This window comes from Oreochromis niloticus, linkage group LG7 (genome assembly GCF_001858045.2).
Source record: "Oreochromis niloticus isolate F11D_XX linkage group LG7, O_niloticus_UMD_NMBU, whole genome shotgun sequence".
NCBI classification, from domain to species: Eukaryota; Metazoa; Chordata; class Actinopteri; order Cichliformes; family Cichlidae; genus Oreochromis; species Oreochromis niloticus.
Window position 1 is genome coordinate 53,263,638 of NC_031972.2, and position 20,905 is coordinate 53,284,542.

The 20,905-nt window shown below is 39.4% G+C and overlaps 2 protein-coding genes across 5 annotated transcripts in view; one reads left to right on the forward strand and one right to left on the reverse strand.

The window, feature by feature from the left end:
• Positions 1-559: 559 nt before the first annotated feature.
• rasef2 (RAS and EF-hand domain containing 2) lies at positions 560-11,836 on the forward strand. 4 transcript variants are annotated; one of them, XM_025908567.1, is made up of 17 exons: positions 560-1,287; positions 2,975-3,127; positions 5,330-5,420; positions 5,763-5,858; positions 8,082-8,159; positions 8,249-8,364; positions 8,447-8,515; positions 9,164-9,245; positions 9,385-9,455; positions 9,559-9,745; positions 9,825-9,926; positions 10,151-10,298; positions 10,390-10,471; positions 10,614-10,728; positions 10,831-10,941; positions 11,065-11,141; positions 11,236-11,836. In XM_025908567.1, exons 1-17 carry the CDS (start codon positions 977-979, stop codon positions 11,336-11,338), a joined length of 1,992 nt encoding a protein of 663 aa, XP_025764352.1. In that variant the 5' UTR covers positions 560-976; the 3' UTR covers positions 11,339-11,836. The 4 variants fall into 4 exon arrangements, with proteins under 4 accessions (XP_025764352.1, XP_005470818.1, XP_005470819.1 ...); XM_005470761.4 differs by having other exon boundaries at positions 568-1,287; positions 10,828-10,941; XM_005470762.4 differs by having other exon boundaries at positions 569-1,287; positions 10,154-10,298; positions 10,828-10,941.
• fkbp16 (FKBP prolyl isomerase 16) overlaps positions 11,649-20,905 on the reverse strand; it is a 33,510-nt gene continuing 24,253 nt past the window's right edge. Inside the window, exons 5-9 of the mRNA XM_003440611.4 lie at positions 17,542-17,759; positions 14,508-14,689; positions 14,207-14,284; positions 12,410-12,547; positions 11,649-12,288 (exon numbers count right to left, since the gene is read on the reverse strand). Of these exons, the coding sequence (XP_003440659.1) occupies positions 12,202-12,288; positions 12,410-12,547; positions 14,207-14,284; positions 14,508-14,689; positions 17,542-17,759 (703 nt within the window). The 3' untranslated portion in view covers positions 11,649-12,201. The remainder of the gene's footprint in view (positions 12,289-12,409; positions 12,548-14,206; positions 14,285-14,507; positions 14,690-17,541; positions 17,760-20,905) is intronic.

A 20,905-nucleotide genomic window follows, 5' to 3' on the forward strand; every position in this document is an offset into this window, starting at 1 on the left:
TTTACCCGAAATTCTGACTCTAGCATCTGAAAGTTGCAGCAAAAACAGAACAAAGCAATAGGTCCACTTTTCTCTTGTCCCATTTTGTTGAACCTGTGTGATTTATAGGCTTAGTTTTCTATTTTTGGCTGTCAGGAGCAGCGGTCGGTGTGATCCTTTGCTGCTGTAGCTCACCTGCTTCAAAATTCATCATGTTGGGCTCAGAGACGCTCTTCTGCATTACTTCGTTATAACATGGTTTATTTCCTGTTTTCATACTATTAGCTTGAAGCAGATATTTTATCTTTCTTGGAATGTTATCTGCAAACCCCTGGAGATCGTTGTGTAGGGACAATCACTTTAAATCAAAACCATTTGGTACCTAAAACCATGTCACAGTCAAAGTCACTTAACTCACCCTTCTATATTCAGATGCTCATTTTGAACTTTCACAATTGGTGCCTACATGCCTAAATGCACTGAGTTGCTGCCATGTGATTGGCTGATTAGATATGTTGTTATTTCAAGGAACACTTATTCTAAATAAGTGGCCAGTGACTTAAAAAAAAGGTGCTGCAGTCCCAACTGGAACAAACTGTGGGCCCCAACTCTATCTGAGCACAGGTTACTGCTTTTCCTCTCAGGGTGTTGTCAGAAACTCTGCAAACCCAGCCAAACAATGGTGTGCAGGTTATCTGATAAAACTCTCACATGCAGCACACACACCTTAAAGGCAAACACAGGTCAGCACTTGCGTTGTCTGTTGTATTTCTATTATATCGCAGCGTCACTGCAAACATACATGACATCTAACTCCAGTCCAAGCCAAACGAGGAGGCACATTGGGGTCCATTGATTCGGCTGGTACCCGCCTACAGGCAGGTTTGGACCAATCCTCTACAGTTACTCTGAGACGATGGTTTGGGCTTTTATTTTGGCTCAAGTCTGTTAAATTTTAACATTTTCTGGATTATACTTTGTTTTTAAACCTGTTACTATGGAGCGACACAGCCTGAGGAGATTATTCTCTGCTTGCGATGTGAACAAGTCCGGTAAGATCGAGTACGAGGACTTTACTGTAGTGTGCCGGGAACTCAGCGTCCCTGAAACCGAGATCGGGACTTTGTTTGACAAGTTTGACCCGAACGAAGACGGATACATCGACTACAACAGGTTTTCCTCCAGGTTTCAGGAGGTTTCGGAGACTCTGGATCTGGCGTCTTTCGTCGCAGGGGCATCCCAAGCACAAGACTCCCCCTGGGAAGAGTTTGAAGACAGGGCAGATGCGAAATCTATCCTTACCGAAAGGTAAACTCACATCCGGGAAGCTTCAGTGTGTTCTACCCGCCATCTGGCTAGAAATTACCTGGCCAGTGGGCACTGCTGCCCCACTGTTAGCTTTGTGCTGCACTGATTAGTCATGCGGTACAGGTGTTTAGTGGAAGAATAAACAAACTCTCCCTTTAAAAACGATATACAGCTTTAATGTAATCAAATAACACTGGACGTATATACTAAAATAATAAGTATATACTTAGGTCAGAGTCTACGTCCCATAACTTTTGTATCGTTACCGATGTCGTCGTTCTTAGTGGCAGGGGCGTTTAAAGGATTTTTAAATGGGGTGCCAGTTGGAACCAAGAGGAAGCTGGAGGGGGGCACAGGAAATCAGAATATTTGTCAGAAAAACATGCGATGTAGTAAAAACTGCTGACGCACAAGAGTTCAAATAGTGGTTTATACTGAATAGGTTTCTTGCAAAGTGGTCAAAGTGGTAAAGTTCATTCTAAGTACTTTAGTAATACAAAATAGCTAAATATACCTAAAATGCCTAAAGTACTATGCAGAATTGTATTGCTGGACTATTACTGATTAACTGATATCAGGGCACTAAGTGAAAGACTTGGAGAAAAGAAAGAGACTTTGTTACATTTCTGACTTTTTTTCAAGTTTTCATTTGTATGTAGGGTTGTCATTTAGGGGTTAGATCCCATGACTGACTGGGAGAAATGTGTGTGGCTCTATGACTTAAGGGAGAGGTCAGCCCAGTTTATGGTTTGGATGTAAGTATATGGTTTCATGCACGATGAAGTCTTAATTAATGCATAAATCACTTTAGCACCAGCTGGCGATTTTCATTACTTACTATAATTCTATATGTTAAATATTATTATTATTATTGTTATTATTATTATTATTATTATTAACAATAACAATGATAGAAATAAATAGCTTTACATTAAATGGTATGAAATACAAAGTACAATATTTGTATAGAACATTCAAGGACATTCAAACTATACTCAAAGTAAAATATTAGTATATGTAATAAGTTACATTTGACTATTATATTATGTGACTCAACACTGTAGAAAGAAACAAAGAAAATGATACAGAAAAATATAGTTTAAAAAATACAACTATCTTTATGTAGAACTCAGTTTGGCATTATATTTGTTACAATATTTCTAAATGGAAGTTTTCACAGCTTTCTCTAATGGTAATCAGTGACAAACAGAAACCCAAACTGTTTTAGATCTGTATAGATCTTCTCCAAAATTAGAAAAGCTAGATTTTGCTATCTTGCTGTATACTAATGAGATCTAGAAACTTTTTAATACTGAGAAAAATGTCCTAAATGTAGCTTTGTACACCACATCAGAGTAGATTTCAAACACTCAAGATACAGTTTATGTACAGACTTTTACCTTTTAATTGAAGGGTTTAAACAGAAATTACAGCACTAGCTGTATATAACTATATTTTGCCAAAAGATGTTTACCTCTACCTTTTTGTTTCACCCATTTATTCCACAGTGGATATCCATCATGAATGGTCTGTTGCACTGCTTTCTCTTTCTGAAACTATCAACTTTTAACACCTATCTTTTAGCCCCCAGGAGTTCATAATTTGCTTCTAAAACCATATTTTAGTCAAAATATGCATAAAAAAATGTCAGTCAGCAGGTGGTTACTAACTGTTGTGTTCGTCATAGTTTCAGGGAGCAGCTGGCCGATCTTTACAAGGCCATTCACTCCTCTGCAAACATGACTCTCCTGCAGCAGTATGAGGAACTCATCCACTCCCTGATCAGCCAAAGCCTGGACAGCAGACTTCAGTGTGAACAGCTTGAGACCAGTTTGAAGCGGTAAGAGCAACTGTCCTATGTGTGGTCAGTGCATTTAGGAGGAACTTGTAAAGTCAAATCAGTATATAACAATCAGCAGGAAGTCACAGCACATGGGTCCCAGTGATGATATGAGCAGATATGAAGTGACATTCAATGGCTGCATTTAAAAGTGAATGAACCCTTGCAATGTGTAATAAATAATCCAGGTTAATCCAGGGCAATAATCCTTTTTGAATGTAATAAACATGTAGTGGTGACCTGCTGCCATCTTGTGGATGCAGTTCAAGTGCATTTTTAATCTGGTTTACTATCTAACTGCTGAAGCTGCTAAGTGTTTAACCCTCTGGTCTTCATTACTTTTGCCAGTGTACAATTTGCATACTTCTTAAGCTAATGTATTGTAATTGTTTTCCCCAAATGAGCTAGAGACAACAGCAGAGCTGAATGTTTATTTGGGCAGACTGTGAATCTGTGCAGATTTCAACGGTTCTGATTAGTGGAGGTCTAACTGCTAGTGGACTCTTCTGATGCTGCTGCAGTCTCATATGCCATCTGCCAGCTGGCTCATCAGTCACTGTCCTGAAATAGAAAAAAAATAATAATAAAAGCACCTCTGTGATTTGGTATTGGGTGTTCTTGGTATAACACTGCCAGTGGTGTGCATACACAAGGTCTTTCTCTATCCTTCTCTGACGTGGGTGTCAAACTGTGCTTCTGAATCACCTCCTGACACAAAAACTTCCTTTTATACAACAAAATCTTTTTGTGAGATATTCACCCACTTTTACCTTCAGATCATTTAAAGTTTTGAAGTATTTTATGCTGTGTTGCAGGTATAGCGAGCTCTAAATACCACCGATTCCTGTAATCCTCAAATGAGGGGATTGTGAGGGGCTTTTTTTGTGCTTTGTTTTTTTAGGATGCTAATACTAAAGTTAAAGAAATCATCTTTTTTAGGTTCAATTCTCTTCCGTGTAGACCCTGTCCATGCATCATGCTGCTGCTCCATTGAATGCCAAACTTTCCTGCAGCTCCTTTGTAGTCAATTCAGTTTTATTTATGTAGTGCTAAATCACAACAAGAGTTGCCTGAAGGATTTTTGTACGGTAAACCCCCAACACTAACAAAGAGAAAACCCCCTATGAGGAAGAACTCAGTGTCAGTGAGAAGAAAAAACTCCTTTTTAATAGGAAGACAGGATAAAAGACACACTGTTCAAGCGAGCTAGAGATTAATAAAAACTAATAATTGAACGCAAAGTGGTGCATAAATACATAGAGAGTGAAAGTGGGTGAGTGAAGAAGAAATATTGCACCATGGGGAACACCGATCAGCCGAGACTTAACTATCTCAGCTTTTTCTCCTATGTTTATCTGCTCCGTAAATCTGCAGCTTTATCTGATGTTTTTCTCAGTAGTGACACTCGTAGGTGTAAACGTGAGTTCGAATGGTTGTCTGTCTCTATGTGTTAGGGGATAGGCTCCAGCCCCCCTGCAACCCTGACCTGGATAAGCAGAAGAAGATGGATGTTTTTAGAAAAACCACTCCTGATTGTTGACTTTGAGTAACTGTGACTTTTAGTAGTTTGTGTCTTAAAGGGTTAATCAAGGTTTGACTTCCGCCTTTTTAATAATTTCCTGTAAAGACAGCCTGTTAAGCCATGGAATCTCTGTCATACAAACAAAAGTGAGTGTGTCTCTAAGAGTTTTGTATGGTTCACTAAGTGCATGGAATGGGAAAGTTAACATTCCTTTCTCAAGGAAGTAGGAAGACTAAAATTTGCTGTCCTTCCCAGTCGTTTAATTGTTTCATAACTTGGGTATTTCCATCTGTTTCCATTAGTTGTATCTATATGTGTATCTATAAAGTAACCTTTTCCCCACATAAACTAAAGTAGAATAAATGTGTGTGGGCATCTAATTAAGAAACTCCACTGGCAGTAATCAGTACCTCAGTAGCAATCACCTGTGTAGCCTTGTTTTGAAATTCTGTCCCTCCCTCGACTCTGGTTGGCTCACGTGTTGTCTGAGCTGAAGAGCGAAGCCACAAGTGTAGCAGGTTTCAAGTCAAATCAGTCAGCTAGATCAAGTAAATGGACTCTTCTGGTTTTTTTTTTGTGCTGCTCATTTTTGTATTTGGATTATTGTTGGAGGATCTGCTTTGACTGAGCGTGCTTGAAGCTGCCGGGATGGACTCAAACAGACTTTTCTGTTCAAACAGAGCCGAGGGCTTAAATCACAGTCAGCTGGCAGAGCTGGAGGACGATCTACAACAGCATCTCACTAGGACGGAGGAGAGGGTGAGAGACGAGGTGAGTGGAATAGCTGCAGGGTTCATAGTATGTGAAGCGTTGCTCCTGTGATTTACTTCAATACTTAGAAGTTAAAGATAAGAAATTTCATCATGAAAGCCAGCGTATTTAATCAATAAACAGCATGCAGACAAGCGGACTAAATGATTGCATTTGATTCCTTGCTGAAGTGGAAAGGTTGCACGCATTCCTCAGTATTTCATGTGAGCTACCTGCAAATTTGTGGCACAGCCCACAGCAGCTAGTTACATGTGTTCTCACAAAGAGCCTCTGTAAAGTCACATGAAAGCCCCTCTTCAAGGCCTGAGTTGGCCTGCACTTCTAACTGCTTTGGTTTCACAGGAGAGAAAGAAAATGGAAGAAATTATGGCCGGCTTGCAGAGGAGGCATGAGAATGAAGTTGCAGACCTGCATGCCACTGTGGAAAGACTGTTAAAGGTAGGTTGTGTTTTTTTTTTTTCTTATTTCACAGACAGCTATCTACTTTGTTCCCTCATGATGTTCTCTAACAACATACAGAAAGAGAAAAAAGCCTCTGTATCTGAAAAGCAACACACAAGCTCTTGTAGGATGTCTAGCTGCTGCTGCTTGCTTTCTGGGAAAGTGTGATGGACCGTGCAGACAGATAAAGTCTTGCTCACTACCTTTCATCCACAAACTACACAATTTCCAGAAAATGTCAGGATTTCGCTTAAAAACAAGACTTTTTACTCGTGCATTTTGCTTCTCCGTTCACATTAGACATAGCAGAAAATGAAATGTAAACATACACATTTGTGGTTAGCTATACAATAAGTGGGCTGTGGTGATTTGAATAGTGAATAAAAATACACAGGAAAAATGAATGGAATAAAGGAGGGGACAAAAAAAGAGAGAAAGCATAATTAAGAGAAAGATCTGAGTTGTGTGCATTTGGAGACTAGCTGTGCTCATTCTAAGGCTTCATATTACGCGCATTAACATAGATGTAAAAGCACACATTGTATAGACACTACCTGTACTGTGCAATTGAACCATGCTGGAGGCATTTAAATGCATAGAGTAAATGAGGCATAAACAGTGAAGCCAGAAATTCACTCCACACCCATTTAAGCAGGAACTGGCCAACACCTTTTTTTGGCTTCTGGTTGCGAGTTGTCCCTGTGTCATGTCAAACAGTGATTGCCAGTGTGGCTCAAAATTATCGGCTTTAAAGTTTTGTAAAGCACTTGGCTGTCATAATTTGTCTGATATATCTCACAGGAGTTATGTATATGTGTGATTTTTAACTTTCCTGTCACAAGATAGAAGCTGACATCAGTTTTTGGACTTTTAGATATCGTTTTAATTATCCAGGCAAAAACACTCGCTGAGATAAAAATAAATCTTTTTTAAAGAGAGGTGTGGCAAAGAGGGAACGAGAAACTGCAACAAATATAACAGTTTTATGAAATTATTTCAACTGGCAAAAAGGACTGAACTGATTAGAATATAGAACAGAATATGTTTGATAATGCAGAGTCATAAGGATGCCTCCAAAACGGGTCATTTAAAAAACCCCAAAAACCTATATGTAACCCCTTTATGTTGACTACAGCCTATTCACAGCCAAGCCACATGCTGTTTCCTTACACTCCTGCACACCACAATGGCATGGGAGTAATTTTGCGTTTTTTGATTAAACACATGAAGCGGCTCTTTGCAAAAATATCAAATGATTTTTTATAATTGTAATTAGTGCTACAGTACCCAGCTGTTTAAAAGCCTTTAAGAAGCTACAGTGTCACAAAAACGCACCTCTATGTGGCTTACTGTAGTTAATCTACAGGCCACACTATCATCTCTGTTTCCGCAATGCAAAAAATATGATTGCCACCTCATGCAGTATATGTTTTGTCAGACAAATTTCCAGTGCCAGTGACTATTGTGGATGGTGAGCAACATCAGCCAGGTCAAATAAAGACTCTTTGATGATTAAGCCTTTTTAAACGTAAACCTCCAGCAGTTCTTAAAACCATCTTTTCTTCTGTTTTGACAGTAATTCCTGGTTAATAATTTCTTATCAAGGAAGATGAGACATTATTATTTGAACTTGCAAAGTAAGCAAAACAATCAATTAGGTTGTCATGTAAAACATGTATCAGGTCACATTTCACTGCGTGTTATATCTGTCTAACCATGCACGTGACAAATAAAGAATCTTGAATCATGTAATTGGAGTACTGTGTGGCTTTGATAGTAAGACTCATCTGTATTGCAATAGTACCAAATAAGTCCGCTTGGCACATACAGTATAGTGGAAGCAGTTGGTTTCCTTGTCCTGTAGATGGTGAGCGTTATAGATCAGCTGCTCTTACACAGCATTAACGTATTGTGAACATGCAGTTTGATGGAAATAAGATTGTAAGTTTCTAAATCACAGCATCAGCTCATTCTAAACTGTAAAACATCCAATTTGCTATAAATGAGTTGCAATTCTCTTAAAAAAAATCATCCTTTATTTATTTTTTTGTACTTTATGTATAAAAATGTTCAAACCTTGAACTGCTGATGTTTCATTCTTTTACAATAAAAGATCAGGTGGCTGTTACTTTCTATTTTGGGTTTTCTTTGCTTCATATCATTAAAATGTAAAACTGTTTAAACAAATCTTAATGTAATTTTCTTTATTATTTATTTAAGAGTAAAGAAGACTCTGAACTGAACCATTCAAAGGAAGAGATGCTCAGACTGAGCGGACAAATCAGCGATCTCTCACAGGTAAGTCAAACTACAAGATTAGTCCAATAAATTCTTTTTTTTTTTTTTTTGTTTATTGCTATTTTGTCATTGGCCGAATCTCCTCACAGGAGAACGAGCAGCTACGCGGCTCTCTTCTGCAAGCCCAGACAAACATCGCCATCCTGCACTCAGAGCTGGACAAGCTGAAGAACATGTATGCGGCTCAGAAAGCTCAACATGAACGGTAAAGCTGTTGTCAGACCTGACGTGACGATTCTGACGCTCAGAAACCACAATCCATATAACGTGTGTGCGTCCTTTCACAGAGAAACAGAATATTTGAAGAGGATGGCTATGGAATACCAGTCGTACTCCAGTCAGATTCAGATTCTCCAGTAAGTCTACCTTTAAGCTCATGATACTTTGTTTATGCTGACTTTTTAAATGAATAATGTAATGACTCCAGTCAGTACTTTCAAGCTCTTCTACATGAGTAAATAAAGGGCACAGGTTTGACAGTGTCACTCCTGTTTTACATTATATAAACACAAAGTTTGAGAATCCAAGTTTATGCAAATATTTATTGTTCTCCATATGATATAATAGAAGAGCCAGTACCTCCTAAATGTCTTTCTAATCTAGTTGTATGAGTCTGCCACTTATCTGGACTAACTGGGGGTAACAGAATAGCAGGAGTTTTGCTATTTACATGACCGATTTTATTAGATAAATACTAAAACCTTTAAGGTAGACTAATATGAACACTCGTGGGTTCTTTCACCGTTTATTCAGTTGTACTCGGTGCTGTCTCACTGTGAATTAACTGGACAGCTACTAAAGTGGCCAAAGGTATGCCGCTCCTGGGGATGCTGCATGCTTGTTTAAATTATGTCTTTAGAATAAAAACTACACACAAATAATAGCATTGACTGACCATGTATATGGAGTGTTTGACTGCTTTACAATCACATACAATAAAGTAAGGAAGTACAACAATCGTATGTGTATGTGACTCTCACATATTTCCTTAAATGTATTATTAGGGAAATGAATAAAAAGCTGTATGACAGTAATGACGACCTGCGCTCGGCATTGGCAAGTGAAGCAGTTGCAGCTAAAAGAAGGGTAACTCTCTTTTCTGCTATTGACATATTTCCCTATACCCTCTGGCTCTCTCAGGTAGAAGCTCACAGTCAACTGTTTTCATGAGTTTAAGGTTTTGGTTTTTTTTTTTCCTCCCTGACTTTCCTAATCTGCTCAACAGCTGTCTCCCCAAAATGAAATCCCAGCCAGGAGAATGAAACCCCTCCGACAGAGCACGCTTAACCATAGCGGGTATGTAAAGATTTTTACATACCTGTATGCCTCTGCCGATTGATGTCTACACACTTAATTGTCACATCTAAAGCCATAGTTTGTGTCGGGTGTTTTCATACAGCTTGGAGGTCCCGAGCAAACTGACCTACTCTCATGTGGCCACCTGGGCCGATAAATACCTGGACAGTGGGGTCTCCCTGCCGATGGACACAGCTGAGAGCTCGGGCAGTGACTACGACAGCGACGAAAGCAGAAGCTCGGTGGAAACTGTGCACTTCAGCTACTCGTGTGTCCCATCTGACGTGGAGGTGGGGGACACGTCCAGGATCGCTCGATGCCAATACGCTCCTCTGCTCTCGGGACATTGAATTTGTGTTTTTCTTACAGATATCAGAAGTGAAATCTGAAGCTGCCGTGTCAATGGCTCCGAGTATGGCCACCTCCATCGCTTCTTCCCTACGAAGACGTTTATCTGCCTTTTCTCCAAAGGTAAACTGGTTCTTGATTTTAATTTTTTGCATTTCCACTTTTCCTTTGGTTTCTTCTTTGGTGTTGCGTTTAGCGTTGCTCTTTCTTGTAATGTTGTATTTGTTTTTAATTTTAGTTTTGTGTGCTGTGTAGTGGTAGTCGTCTCATTTCTGAAAGGTAACTAAATGATGGTTGCTTTATATGGTCAGTGTTGGGTAATCTTGTTATCTTATGCTCCCTTTAAGCAGCCGTTGGAAGCAGACATGGAAGAATGTGAGGAGCCTACCCCGATGTACCGCCTGGTTTTAGCTGGAGATGCAGGAGCGGGGAAGTCCAGCTTCCTGCTGAGATTGACCCTTAATGAGTTCAGAGATGATATTCAGACAACACTGGGTGGGTGCCATGGATGCCATCTTTTCATTAAACACGCACTTGATCTCAGACATTTGAATCTGCTTTTTTTTCTTTTCTTTTTTCTTCCCAGGGGTTGATTTCCAAATGAAGAGGATGTTGGTGGATGGCGAGAAGACAAATCTGCAGATCTGGGACACGGCTGGGCAGGAGAGGTACAGCGCCTCCATGAGAACCGTTTAATGAAAACTGTGAAAATGTGGTGCTATCATACTGGTTCTAACACATGTAAACCTCTTTAATTGTTGACTCAATTAAAAGACACTAGAGTAAAATGAGTTTTTATCTTTATTTTAGGTTTCGTAGTATTGCCAGGTCTTACTTCCGTAAAGCTCACGGAGTCCTGCTGCTCTATGACGTTACTTCAGAAAGCAGCTTCCTTAACGTCAGAGCATGGGTGGATCAGATTCAGGTAACTGCAGCGGTGACGATCAGTTGTTGAAAAGATGACAAAAGAAACACTAATCAAAAACTAGGAACAGAATTTATCGTCTGCTTTGTTTCTATTAAGGAGTCAGCGGAGGAGAAGATACCCATGTGTGTTATTGGAAACAAGGTGGACCTCCGAGGGGAGCTTCCTGAGGGAAGCTGTGTGAGCAGTTTGCACGGTGAAAAGTTGGCCAAGGTGTGTTGTTTTGTTTTTTTTTTCTCCATTTCACCTAGTGGAAAAGTATTTCTACAGAGACCTGGCGTCTAAGGTGTCTAAGTAAACTGAATGCACTCAGGGATGTCGGTGCTTTGCTTGCAGACGTACGGCGCCTTGTTCTGCGAAACGAGTGCCAAAGAGGGTACAAACATCACAGAGGCTGTGCTTCATCTGGCAAGGTAGGAGGTCGGAGAGAGAGATTGAGTTAATTTCTTTGCTTCTTTTTTACTTGGTAACCCGTAGCAACACTCCTGCCTTTTTACTTTCACACAGAGAAGTGAAGAAAAATGTCAAACTGAGGCCGCAGTCAGACTCTCAGGTCAGACTGAATCAAATCAGCCCAAAGAAAACTCTTAACAACTGCTGTGGACTGTAGACGACTAATGTCTGTACAGAGCAACGAAGGACAATATGCTACTTTTATCTAATAAATGTCAAATTTTAAAAACTGTTAAATGTATTACTATAAAAATCCTAAATGTACTTTTATTTTTTGATCAAAATGAAGGTTTCTATTGTGGGAATATTGCACATATGCAAATATAAATGTACAATCTTATATTTCTTTTAAAAAGTTTTATTTATTTGTTAGGTTATTTTATAAAATAAGCAATAGTGTTTACATTTTGATTTAATGTAAGTATTTTAACTGTAACTGCCAGGTACACAAACACATTTTTTTTTCGATCAATGCACTATTTTTTTCCCAGATTTCTTTTCTAGAGTTGCATAAGAGGGGGAAAAATATTGAATTTCTTTTTGTGTTCATCGTCACTATAAGCAATACTGTATTGCGGCTTTATCGCTTGTACTAATTGAAGGATTTATTAGTGTGTCACAAAACTGTGTGTAAATAAAACTGCTTGTAACTGGGTTTTTATTTACAAAAGTCTCACATCCACTAATTTTATTTTTTTGTTTTTTTGTTAAACATCTGTGATAGCGGAACATTTTTCAGGCCCCGTTATTTATGACAAAGAGAAACGTAATCCTTTTTCCAAGTCAAACAGACAGAACTGGAAAGCTGAGAAACTTCTGTCGTATCGATCAGCAGAAACCTACTGAGAACTCTGTTTTATTATTCGTTTTTCAGACGAGCGTTTTAGTTCAGGCTCCAGTGCTGTCGTGTTGCATCAACAGCAGAAAACTCTTTTCATATTAACTTATTAGATGACTCGAGACCAAACTCTGCTCCTGCATATGAAGATGATGATCTTCAACTACTTCCAGCAGAGGATTTCAGTTTCTTGCAGTCAAAACCATTGACGTCACCAAGCTGCCTAGAGCCACCACCAGAGCGCCAAGTATAAACTTCCAGGAAATTCCCTAAAACACAACAAAAACACCACGGTAGTTCCAGTCAATGCCAGACTCGTGGCAATCACAATTTTTTTTTTTAAAAAAAAAGAAAAAAAAAGAAAAAGTAGTAGATATAATCACAGCTTACAGATGGCTTCTTCTTAGATGGGATCAGGAAAGGTGCAATATTGTCTCCAAGCATCTCTGCTGGTTTGGGTTTCCACTCTTGGGTTTCTTTGCCTCCAGACTGCCTTTTGACAAGTTTAGATAACTCAACATGGATTGCCTGTAAGGGGGGAGGGAGGAAGATGCTTCTAGTAAATAAAAATGAAACACTCAAAGGGTGAAGGTGCAGTTTTAAAAGTGTCCAGCAGGTGAAAGCAGAGATCTGAAAGTAAAGTAGACCTTTATGCTAAAGACCAGGGAATTATAAAAGTCACATTTTAAACTTTATACTAACAGCTCTGCACTTGTAACCAAATTTCACACAGAGGACCTTTTATATTTTGTAAATGGCAGATTTATAATCGAAAAACTGTAGCTTGCCATAAAAAGTAAGCTATTTTTCTTTTTTTCAGTTGAATTTCTGATATTTTTTACTTTTTTCGGGTGACCCACTACAGAGTGCAATGCACCAACTTTCTCACAGAGCAGCTAAATCAGGTTTCTCTAAAGCATTTCATCCACCGCTGGGACAAGCGTGTAATTACCAAAGCAGCAGATATTTTCGTTTTGTCTAGACAAGACCAGGCGTATTTGTGACTGTGGCAGTGCGCCCTATAGATCAGGTCACTGTAACATTGGCAGAAATGTACTCCTCACACTCTGTAGATCAGATCCTGCAATGCTGGAGCAAGCAATGACCATAAACTAGGATTAATTTAAATCTTTGCAGCATTTGTACTTTTCTCTGTGTTGTAGCTGGAAAGGAGGACTTTGTTACTCTCTCCACGTTACAAAAATTTAAGTTATGCATGTATGTGGTATTTTTGCCAAGATTGCAAGAAAGCACTTAGTGGTGTGGTCACATCTGTGGACTGCCAGATGTGCAGTTTGTATGAGCCTCTGTGGAGGATTTGGCAGATTAAACAAACCACAAAAACAAGATGGTACAGGCCTCAACACAAAGAGTTCACCAGGGCTCCTTCAGGCTGACGTGGAGCAAATTTATTTAAAAGCTTCTAAACTTTAATATTCAAAATAAAGCGGGTATGTCCATTTATGTGAATGTGAGAGATGGTAATTTATCCTGTATCCAGGGTCAAATGTTTTCATGTATTAAAAAACTGGAGATTTTATAGGCATTTAAAAAAAATATTGTCAATTTAAATAAAGCGGAAACCATTTTTTTTTTTTTTTTTTTATTTATTTATTTTTTTTATCAACGAAAGATTTCTTACGTTTGTTTATATTTATTTAAGATATGCCTAACTGTGCATGTTGGGATTAAATGAATCAGTTGCGTTGTTGCACGTTGGCATGGCGATATCAGCATATTGCCCAAAGCACAATTTTGCTCAAGTATAGCCTCAGAGCGCTGCTATTATATGAGCCAGTGCTGTTTGACGGTTGATCGTTTATAATGTAATAATGTAAAAATATTTTAACAGATGTTGAGCGTTTAGTACGGAGCCGAATTTCTCTGAATAATTGCACGAGGCCTGGAAATTATTTATTCATTCGCTGTGCAAGTGCAAGTTTAACACCAGCACTCGACTCTGTCTTTACCCTTGAAATTATAATATGCAGAGCTTTTTAACCTCACATAATGGCACATTTGAGAGGTCCTTTTTAAAATAAAAACACATCATTTAGACCGACTGGAGAGTATTGGCAGCCAGGAATAATTTTGGAGCGACCTTTCCTCTGTTTTTTCTTTCTTTTTTTTTATGTGGGATTCACAGGCAGCTTTGGAAGAAGGACCTGCTCACCCATATCATCTCACCTTGGTGGCTGGCTCCAGTTTCAAGGCCTTTTTTAGCACTTCCATAGCCTCTTTGTATTCACCCTTGTCAGACAGGAGCTGAAAGAGATTAGAAACCCTGCAGTGTGAGCAGAGCTGGAGGAAGCATAAATCAAAAACTGACAGAGAGGGAGATAGCAATATTGCACCTGCTATTATTTACCCACAAAAATAATAAAAAGCTAACTATATTAAACAAATTCCTCTTCCTTCCAGGAAACCTACCTCAACTTATAGGTTGCCAGATTCAAATTAGATGCACGCACTGTCTATACGTCCTCACCTTTCCTACCCTGAAGAGGGCCTTGACGTTGTTCGGCTCAAGGGTCAGAACGTCTCGGCTGGTGTGCAGAGCCTCGTCAAACTGCTCCAGTCTGACTTGAGTGGTCGCCAGGTTGTTCAAACACTTCACGCGGTAGTCCTGCACCTCTTCCTCCTCTTCCTTCACACCAACATCATTACCATCTGCACAGGGAGAGACGCATGGCTTATAACATACCCTGCTGCTTCAACTGTAGCTTTATTTTCATTAGAGTGAAATGATCCCACAGCCCGAAAACATGCATGTAGAGTTAATTGGCAGCTGTAAACTAACAATAGGTGTAAACGTGAGGGTGAACGACTGCCTATCTGTAATATCTTGACTCATAGCTGACCTTCAGGGAGAAACTCGGTGTTATTATGAAGTTATTTAGTGCTGTTTTTGCATTCAGCTGGATGCTTTATCGTTGTCCTGCATGGTTTTACCATTAGGCTCAAAGATGTCCAACTGGCTTAAGTAGTGACTGAAGTAATGAGCACTGGTTAGTGCAAAGGGATTTTACTCCTGGCCCTGAGCATGATGGGTGATAAATGTTAGCAGCTTAGGGGCTACATTTTTGTGAATGTGCCACACAAATGCACCTGAGCAAGTTGAACAAACGTGTTGGATTTACTGCGCCTGTTTTTGCCTTTAAAAACAAAAACGTATCTGAAAAAAGACAGTTATGTTTAGGAAATTATGTACATCACGCATAAACGGGGAAAAAAAATAACCAACTTTTGCATCCATTAAGCTGATCTTTTGCCAAAGAGTGCTTTGGCTGTCAATCGTGAAAAACATGCAACATAGTTTTACTGAATGACGCATAATACATGCTGTGCCCAAATGGCAAATCGATTTGCAACACAACATTAGCTAACCAAATATTTGCATGTCAGGATTGTGATGTGGCAATTTGCAAAGAAAACAAATCAGAATCAGCTATTTTAAATGTGATCTGACATTAAAAGGACCGACGACTCTCATGTATGGACCCATTTTTCACAAGCTAATCGAAACACGAGTCTGTGTCAGTGTCTCAGTGTTAACTGTTCAACCACAATTTCATTTTCATGCAACTCACATCATAGCAATAACTATCACAGACTATAGGCCACTCATCCCCACGCTCACACTGCCCCTGATGACCCAGGCCCTAAAACACTTCAGTTTTTCTCAGCACTCGCACTCTCCCTCTTTATGTGCACACCTGCTCTTGAAAAGCGCTGTTACAGAGAAAAAGGGGTTCATAATTTTATGCATTTTGTGGCTTAATTGGGGAAGCAGTGACACACTGTCCCCACATATATGTTAATTGCTTAACAAAGCGTTTTCAACACAGGAAAGCTGAGGAAGCATTGAAAGCAGTGTGATATGAAATAGGCATCACACTACGTGGATGCTGTACTCGAGTCCAAGTGAGTCACCTTTTTAAATAGCACCTGGACGCAGCAAGCAACGGTCACACTAACAACACGCACTGCACTTCAATGTGCTCAGACAAGGTATGAAACAACTGGTTGGTCTCCAGTTAGCTGCAAATATTTAAGCCAAAACATGAGGATCATAGTGTTTTGCAGTGTTTTATACAAAGTTATTAGGTTCTTTGTTTTGTTGTAAACTGAATGTATAATAATGATGTGCGATACTGCAAATTTTGGCATTGATCCGATATCAAGTAAATGCAGGGCCAGTATTGCTGATACCAATACCGATAATGATATTTTAACCTATAAAAGCAGCTTATGTGGGGGAGAGCAGCATGTCATGATTCATGAGTTGAATCATTGTACATTTACCAAAATCTAACTCATGTATTTTGAAACTGTGTTTTTTGGAGCTATTCAAATGCGCCTGTTTCTAAAGCTCGCTTGTTATAGGCTATTATGTGGGCCACCTGCTGAACTTAGAGGATAGAAACAAAGTATTGATTCTATCGAGCTAGTATCGATCCGAAACCAATATCAGTGTTGGTATTGATACTATGGATATTTGGATTGATCTGCTTAGCTCTAATCTACAAATAATTTAGGCTGTCATCTATTTGAGTTTTACTTCATTTGACGCTCTTCTCCCGTAAATGACTTATTTAATAATATTTTGTTACTTATTAAATTAATTTTTTAAAAAGCCAAAATATTGAGCTTGAAAACCTCAAACTCAAACACCATTTCCTTTTCAAACAAAACACTTTTTCTTTTTTTTCTTTTTAAAAGCTGAACAGCGTTTGACATAGAAGTGAAAATATTCCTTTTTTCCACATTTAATAGAACACTTCAGCTCAAATTACCGTGTTTCATCCATCCACGCAGTTAACTTAAAAGTTCTTACTTAAAAAAAAATGACACAAAATTGAGTTTTGCATTTCTAATGTTTTGCAAGAGCATATTTACTTTTACGTGATTACCAGTTAATTGATGGTATTGATTTTAAATCTTCGTGTGTGCCGAGCTGGTGTTTGTCTGTTAGGCTCCAAATGACCCAAGTAAGAGATAAGGTCTGTGTTTTCCCTTTTCCTGGTCATCTTCTCATCCACTAATTACATGATCTCGATGCCCTGATAAACTCCTCTCTTCAGTGCCATGGTGACTTGGCTCACCGGTCTACTGTCATTGTTGCATTATGAAGCAGTGCATGTTTTTCTCTTTGCTGACATGTTCAGTCACATTTCCCTCTCGGCCCGACCCTGCCTCATCAATGATCAAAGTGATTAAGTAAGTAGAAAAAATAAGACCATTGATTAGCTTTGATTATGCAAAAGAAGTAAGCCAAAAAAACGATCACGGCCCCAGGCTCAGATGGACGTGGCGCTACATCGTGCTGAAGCGATTAGTGTGACGGCAGAAGTGAGGAGAGCGCTAACCTGTTATGTCATCCCCGGCTGATGTGGCAATAAGGTGTCTCAGGTTTCTTAGAGTGTGTGTTTTATGTGCCCTGTTTTGTGTTTTCTGCGTGTGTGTGTTTCTTTATCTCTGCCAAAGCATCCTTGGCACAGTCAAAAGTAAGGGAGTATTACCTTTGCTGCGTGTGGTGAGCACATCCAGAGCCACGCAATAGGCCCTGGCAGCCAAGCTGTATTCCTCCCTCTGGAAATGAAAATTCCCTGTCTCTCGTTTCTGGTTGCCGATGCGGATGCGGTCTGCAATGGGCAGAGTTAATGGGTCCGGCTTCTCTCTGAAGTCCAGCAGCTGCAGCTGGTAGAGTAAAGGAGCCCAGGCTGGAATATCAGGCTCTCTGCACATAAACACAAAAACAAACACAGTCAGTATGAAGGAGGCTAGATGCCAGAGGATGGCAGCAGCTTGTGCGTGTGTGTTTTTAAGCTATTGTCTTAACTGTTATTAATGGCTAATAACTGTATTACTTTGTATGCCTTAATTTCTCGTTTTTCCCAGTGGAATTGTTTCTACATGAGACCAACTGATGGCACTGAGTACATCAGTAATCCTGAATGGAACGAGTACTGTTATCTCTGATGAGCCAGGGAGGAAGTAATGGGGCTGCAGAGCTGGATCTAAGCAGAGAACAAAGAGGAAGAAATATAAACCGTCTATTCCAGCTATCATCATGGGGGCTGTGAGGTATTGGGCAATAAGATCGATGAGCTTGGAGCGCTGATTAAGTCCCAGAGGGAATACCATGAGTGTAGAGTGATGTGCTTCAGGAAAACGTGGCTGAACCCGCACTTCCCAGACCACAGTATGGCACTACTCGGCTTTAAAACTTTTCAGCCTTAGAGAGCTTTAATCTGGATGAATTTCACTGTGAATGAAAAGGTGGCGCGATCTTGGACACATTAGTCTCAAGGAACATTTCTGTGACCCAGATATTGAACTGATAGCTGGTGGTTAGCTTCCAGGATTATTTAGTCACGTCACTGCTTGTGTTTTATCTTTACAAGAAAATCTCCAACAAGAACAAAAAGCACCACTTCTCATCTCCTAATGCTGCTCTTAAATTTAAAGACACAGACACAGCTAGAAAGATTTTTTTTTTTTTACATGATTTTCAGTTGTACTTCTGTCTTGCTTAAAAACACTGGTACTTATACAGAACTTTTGTCTTCTAACAAGAAATCACATGGTAAATTTCCTAACCCTGTAGGCCCAAGTGTGACATATTTGATACGTGACGTTTTGTGAGTTTTTGACACCTGAAAAACTTGAATAAACTTTTGAGCAAAAATTATACAAATTTAATTCCAAAAACACTTCAGTTTCAAAAAATTAGAATTTTCTGGCAACAGAATTAAAGTGATGATCAGTCTGGTATCTTTTTTACTGGAAGTCTCTTTTGAACAAAAGAGGTTATAATAAATGAACACAAAGTAGCAAATAACTGTCATCACTTTTCTGATATTTGACTTGATATTTATGCCTCTCTCTGCGCTGGTACGCTCTCAGTACAGTGTGTGTTAAATTTCACTGTATCCAACAGGTCACAGACCTTAAAAGCAACAACTTTAAAGATGCCTGAGAGACCCCGGTTCACTTAAACAGACCAGAATTTGACACTGGTATGAACTCTGGAGCCGTCAATGTGTTCAGTTCACTCAAGAGTCACTCAGAAGGAAAGTTAATTTGGTTCTCAATCATCTGGCTCCTGTGACCACATTGCACACAATGGCCCATTATCAGTTTCTGTGTGGAAGCTCTGATTCAGATGGTGTGTGTGTGCATGTGCATGTGTGTGTGTGTGTGAGAGAGAGAGAGAGAGAGAGAGAGAGCAAAGACAGAAGGCTACGTTTTTAAAGGTTCACTCTGAAGTGACTGCAATACGACAAGAGATGAAACAATAATAGAAACTAACACCAAAAGCATAAGTATTTCATTAACATCACAAAACAAAGGTGTTCCTGCAGACCCCCATTCAGTCTCTGTTTACTGCAAAGTGATAATACAAGGGTTTCTTTAAAATGAGGTTATTAAATATTCACACTGGTTGTGTCAGTGGCACAGTTTCTTTTTGTCTAACGGACCTGTAGTTGTATCCTCGGCCTTATCCTGGAAGGCTGTGTCAGCAGGTGGGATCGGATTACCCTTTCACCTCCCCTCTCTGGAGACCTCATCCACTATCGCAGGACACACAGGAGTGTAAAACCAGCATCTGAGCCAAGCCCCCAGAAACTTGAGCCAGATCCCCGCCCTCACATCTCGAAAAACTCTTTTAGAAGTCTCTTTTAATTATTTAACCTCAATGAGCTGTTTTTGCATACCGCTGCGTGTTTACGAGGATCAGAGAGCTGAATTGTGCAACAGGTGTCCGAGAGCAGCGGCAGAGACAGAAGTTGAGCTTTTGAAAAACACATGGCCTGTGTTGCATTTTGTAATGTTGGTCTTTCTAATCATATCCTGCTCACGCCATGCGTGTTGCAGGCATAGGAAGAATGTAACACCATCAGTTCGTACTGCACATACTGTAACTGTCTGTACGCTTACTGTAGCTGCTTCTCTCTGCTCTTATCTAAAAATATTACACAATGTCCAGACTGTGTGTTATGTAACAGTGCCTGACATATAACAATAATTCAGGCAGAGACCGGCAAACTCCGACCTTAACATGCCTGGTTCCAGATTAAAGGGGATCTGTGGGAATTCACCCCTGAATCCACTGATTAACCACTACAATCTGAAAGTACATCCAACTAAACTTCTTTTAGTCACCATAAAGACTCAGAATTTATAATCTGTTTATAAAATGAGTCTCATTAGTTTATCACAATAAGTATGGCTTTCTTGCCAAATATAGCACTAAAACGCCACCAGATCTCAATCCAACACCTTTGGTATGTACTGGAATGGGAGATTCTCACCATGGATTTACAACCAACAAATCTACATTGACTGCATTCATATGACCCTATTAATTCAATGTGGACCAAAATCTTGGAGGAATGTTTCCACCATCTTGTTGAATCTGTGCCATGAAGAATTGGGGCTTCAGTACAAGCACAGTGTATCTAATAAAGTGGATTATAAAGCTTTGAGTTGTAGAAAAAGTTTGAGAACCACTGCTGACGATAATGATACACATACATGTTATAGTGAGCAGCGACTGAGACTTTCTGAGAGTTTGTTCCATCATTATGTAACGTGGACTTTTGAGCGCTCTATACTGAATATACACATTCAGACTTGCAAATCAGTGCATAGTACAGTGAACAGCAAAGTGTTCTTAAAACTATAAATAGCCTATCACAGAATTAGCTCAAGCTGCTTCACATATTTGTTCTACTTGACAAGAGATTTGGATTAGTTTCTACCGAGAATAGAAAATAAACCTAAATATCTCATTTAAGAAAGAAAGAAGTTATTTTGTTTGGCCTACAAAGAGATCCACATCGTGAATCGAACATTTTGTTCAGAGTTAAAACCTCTCAC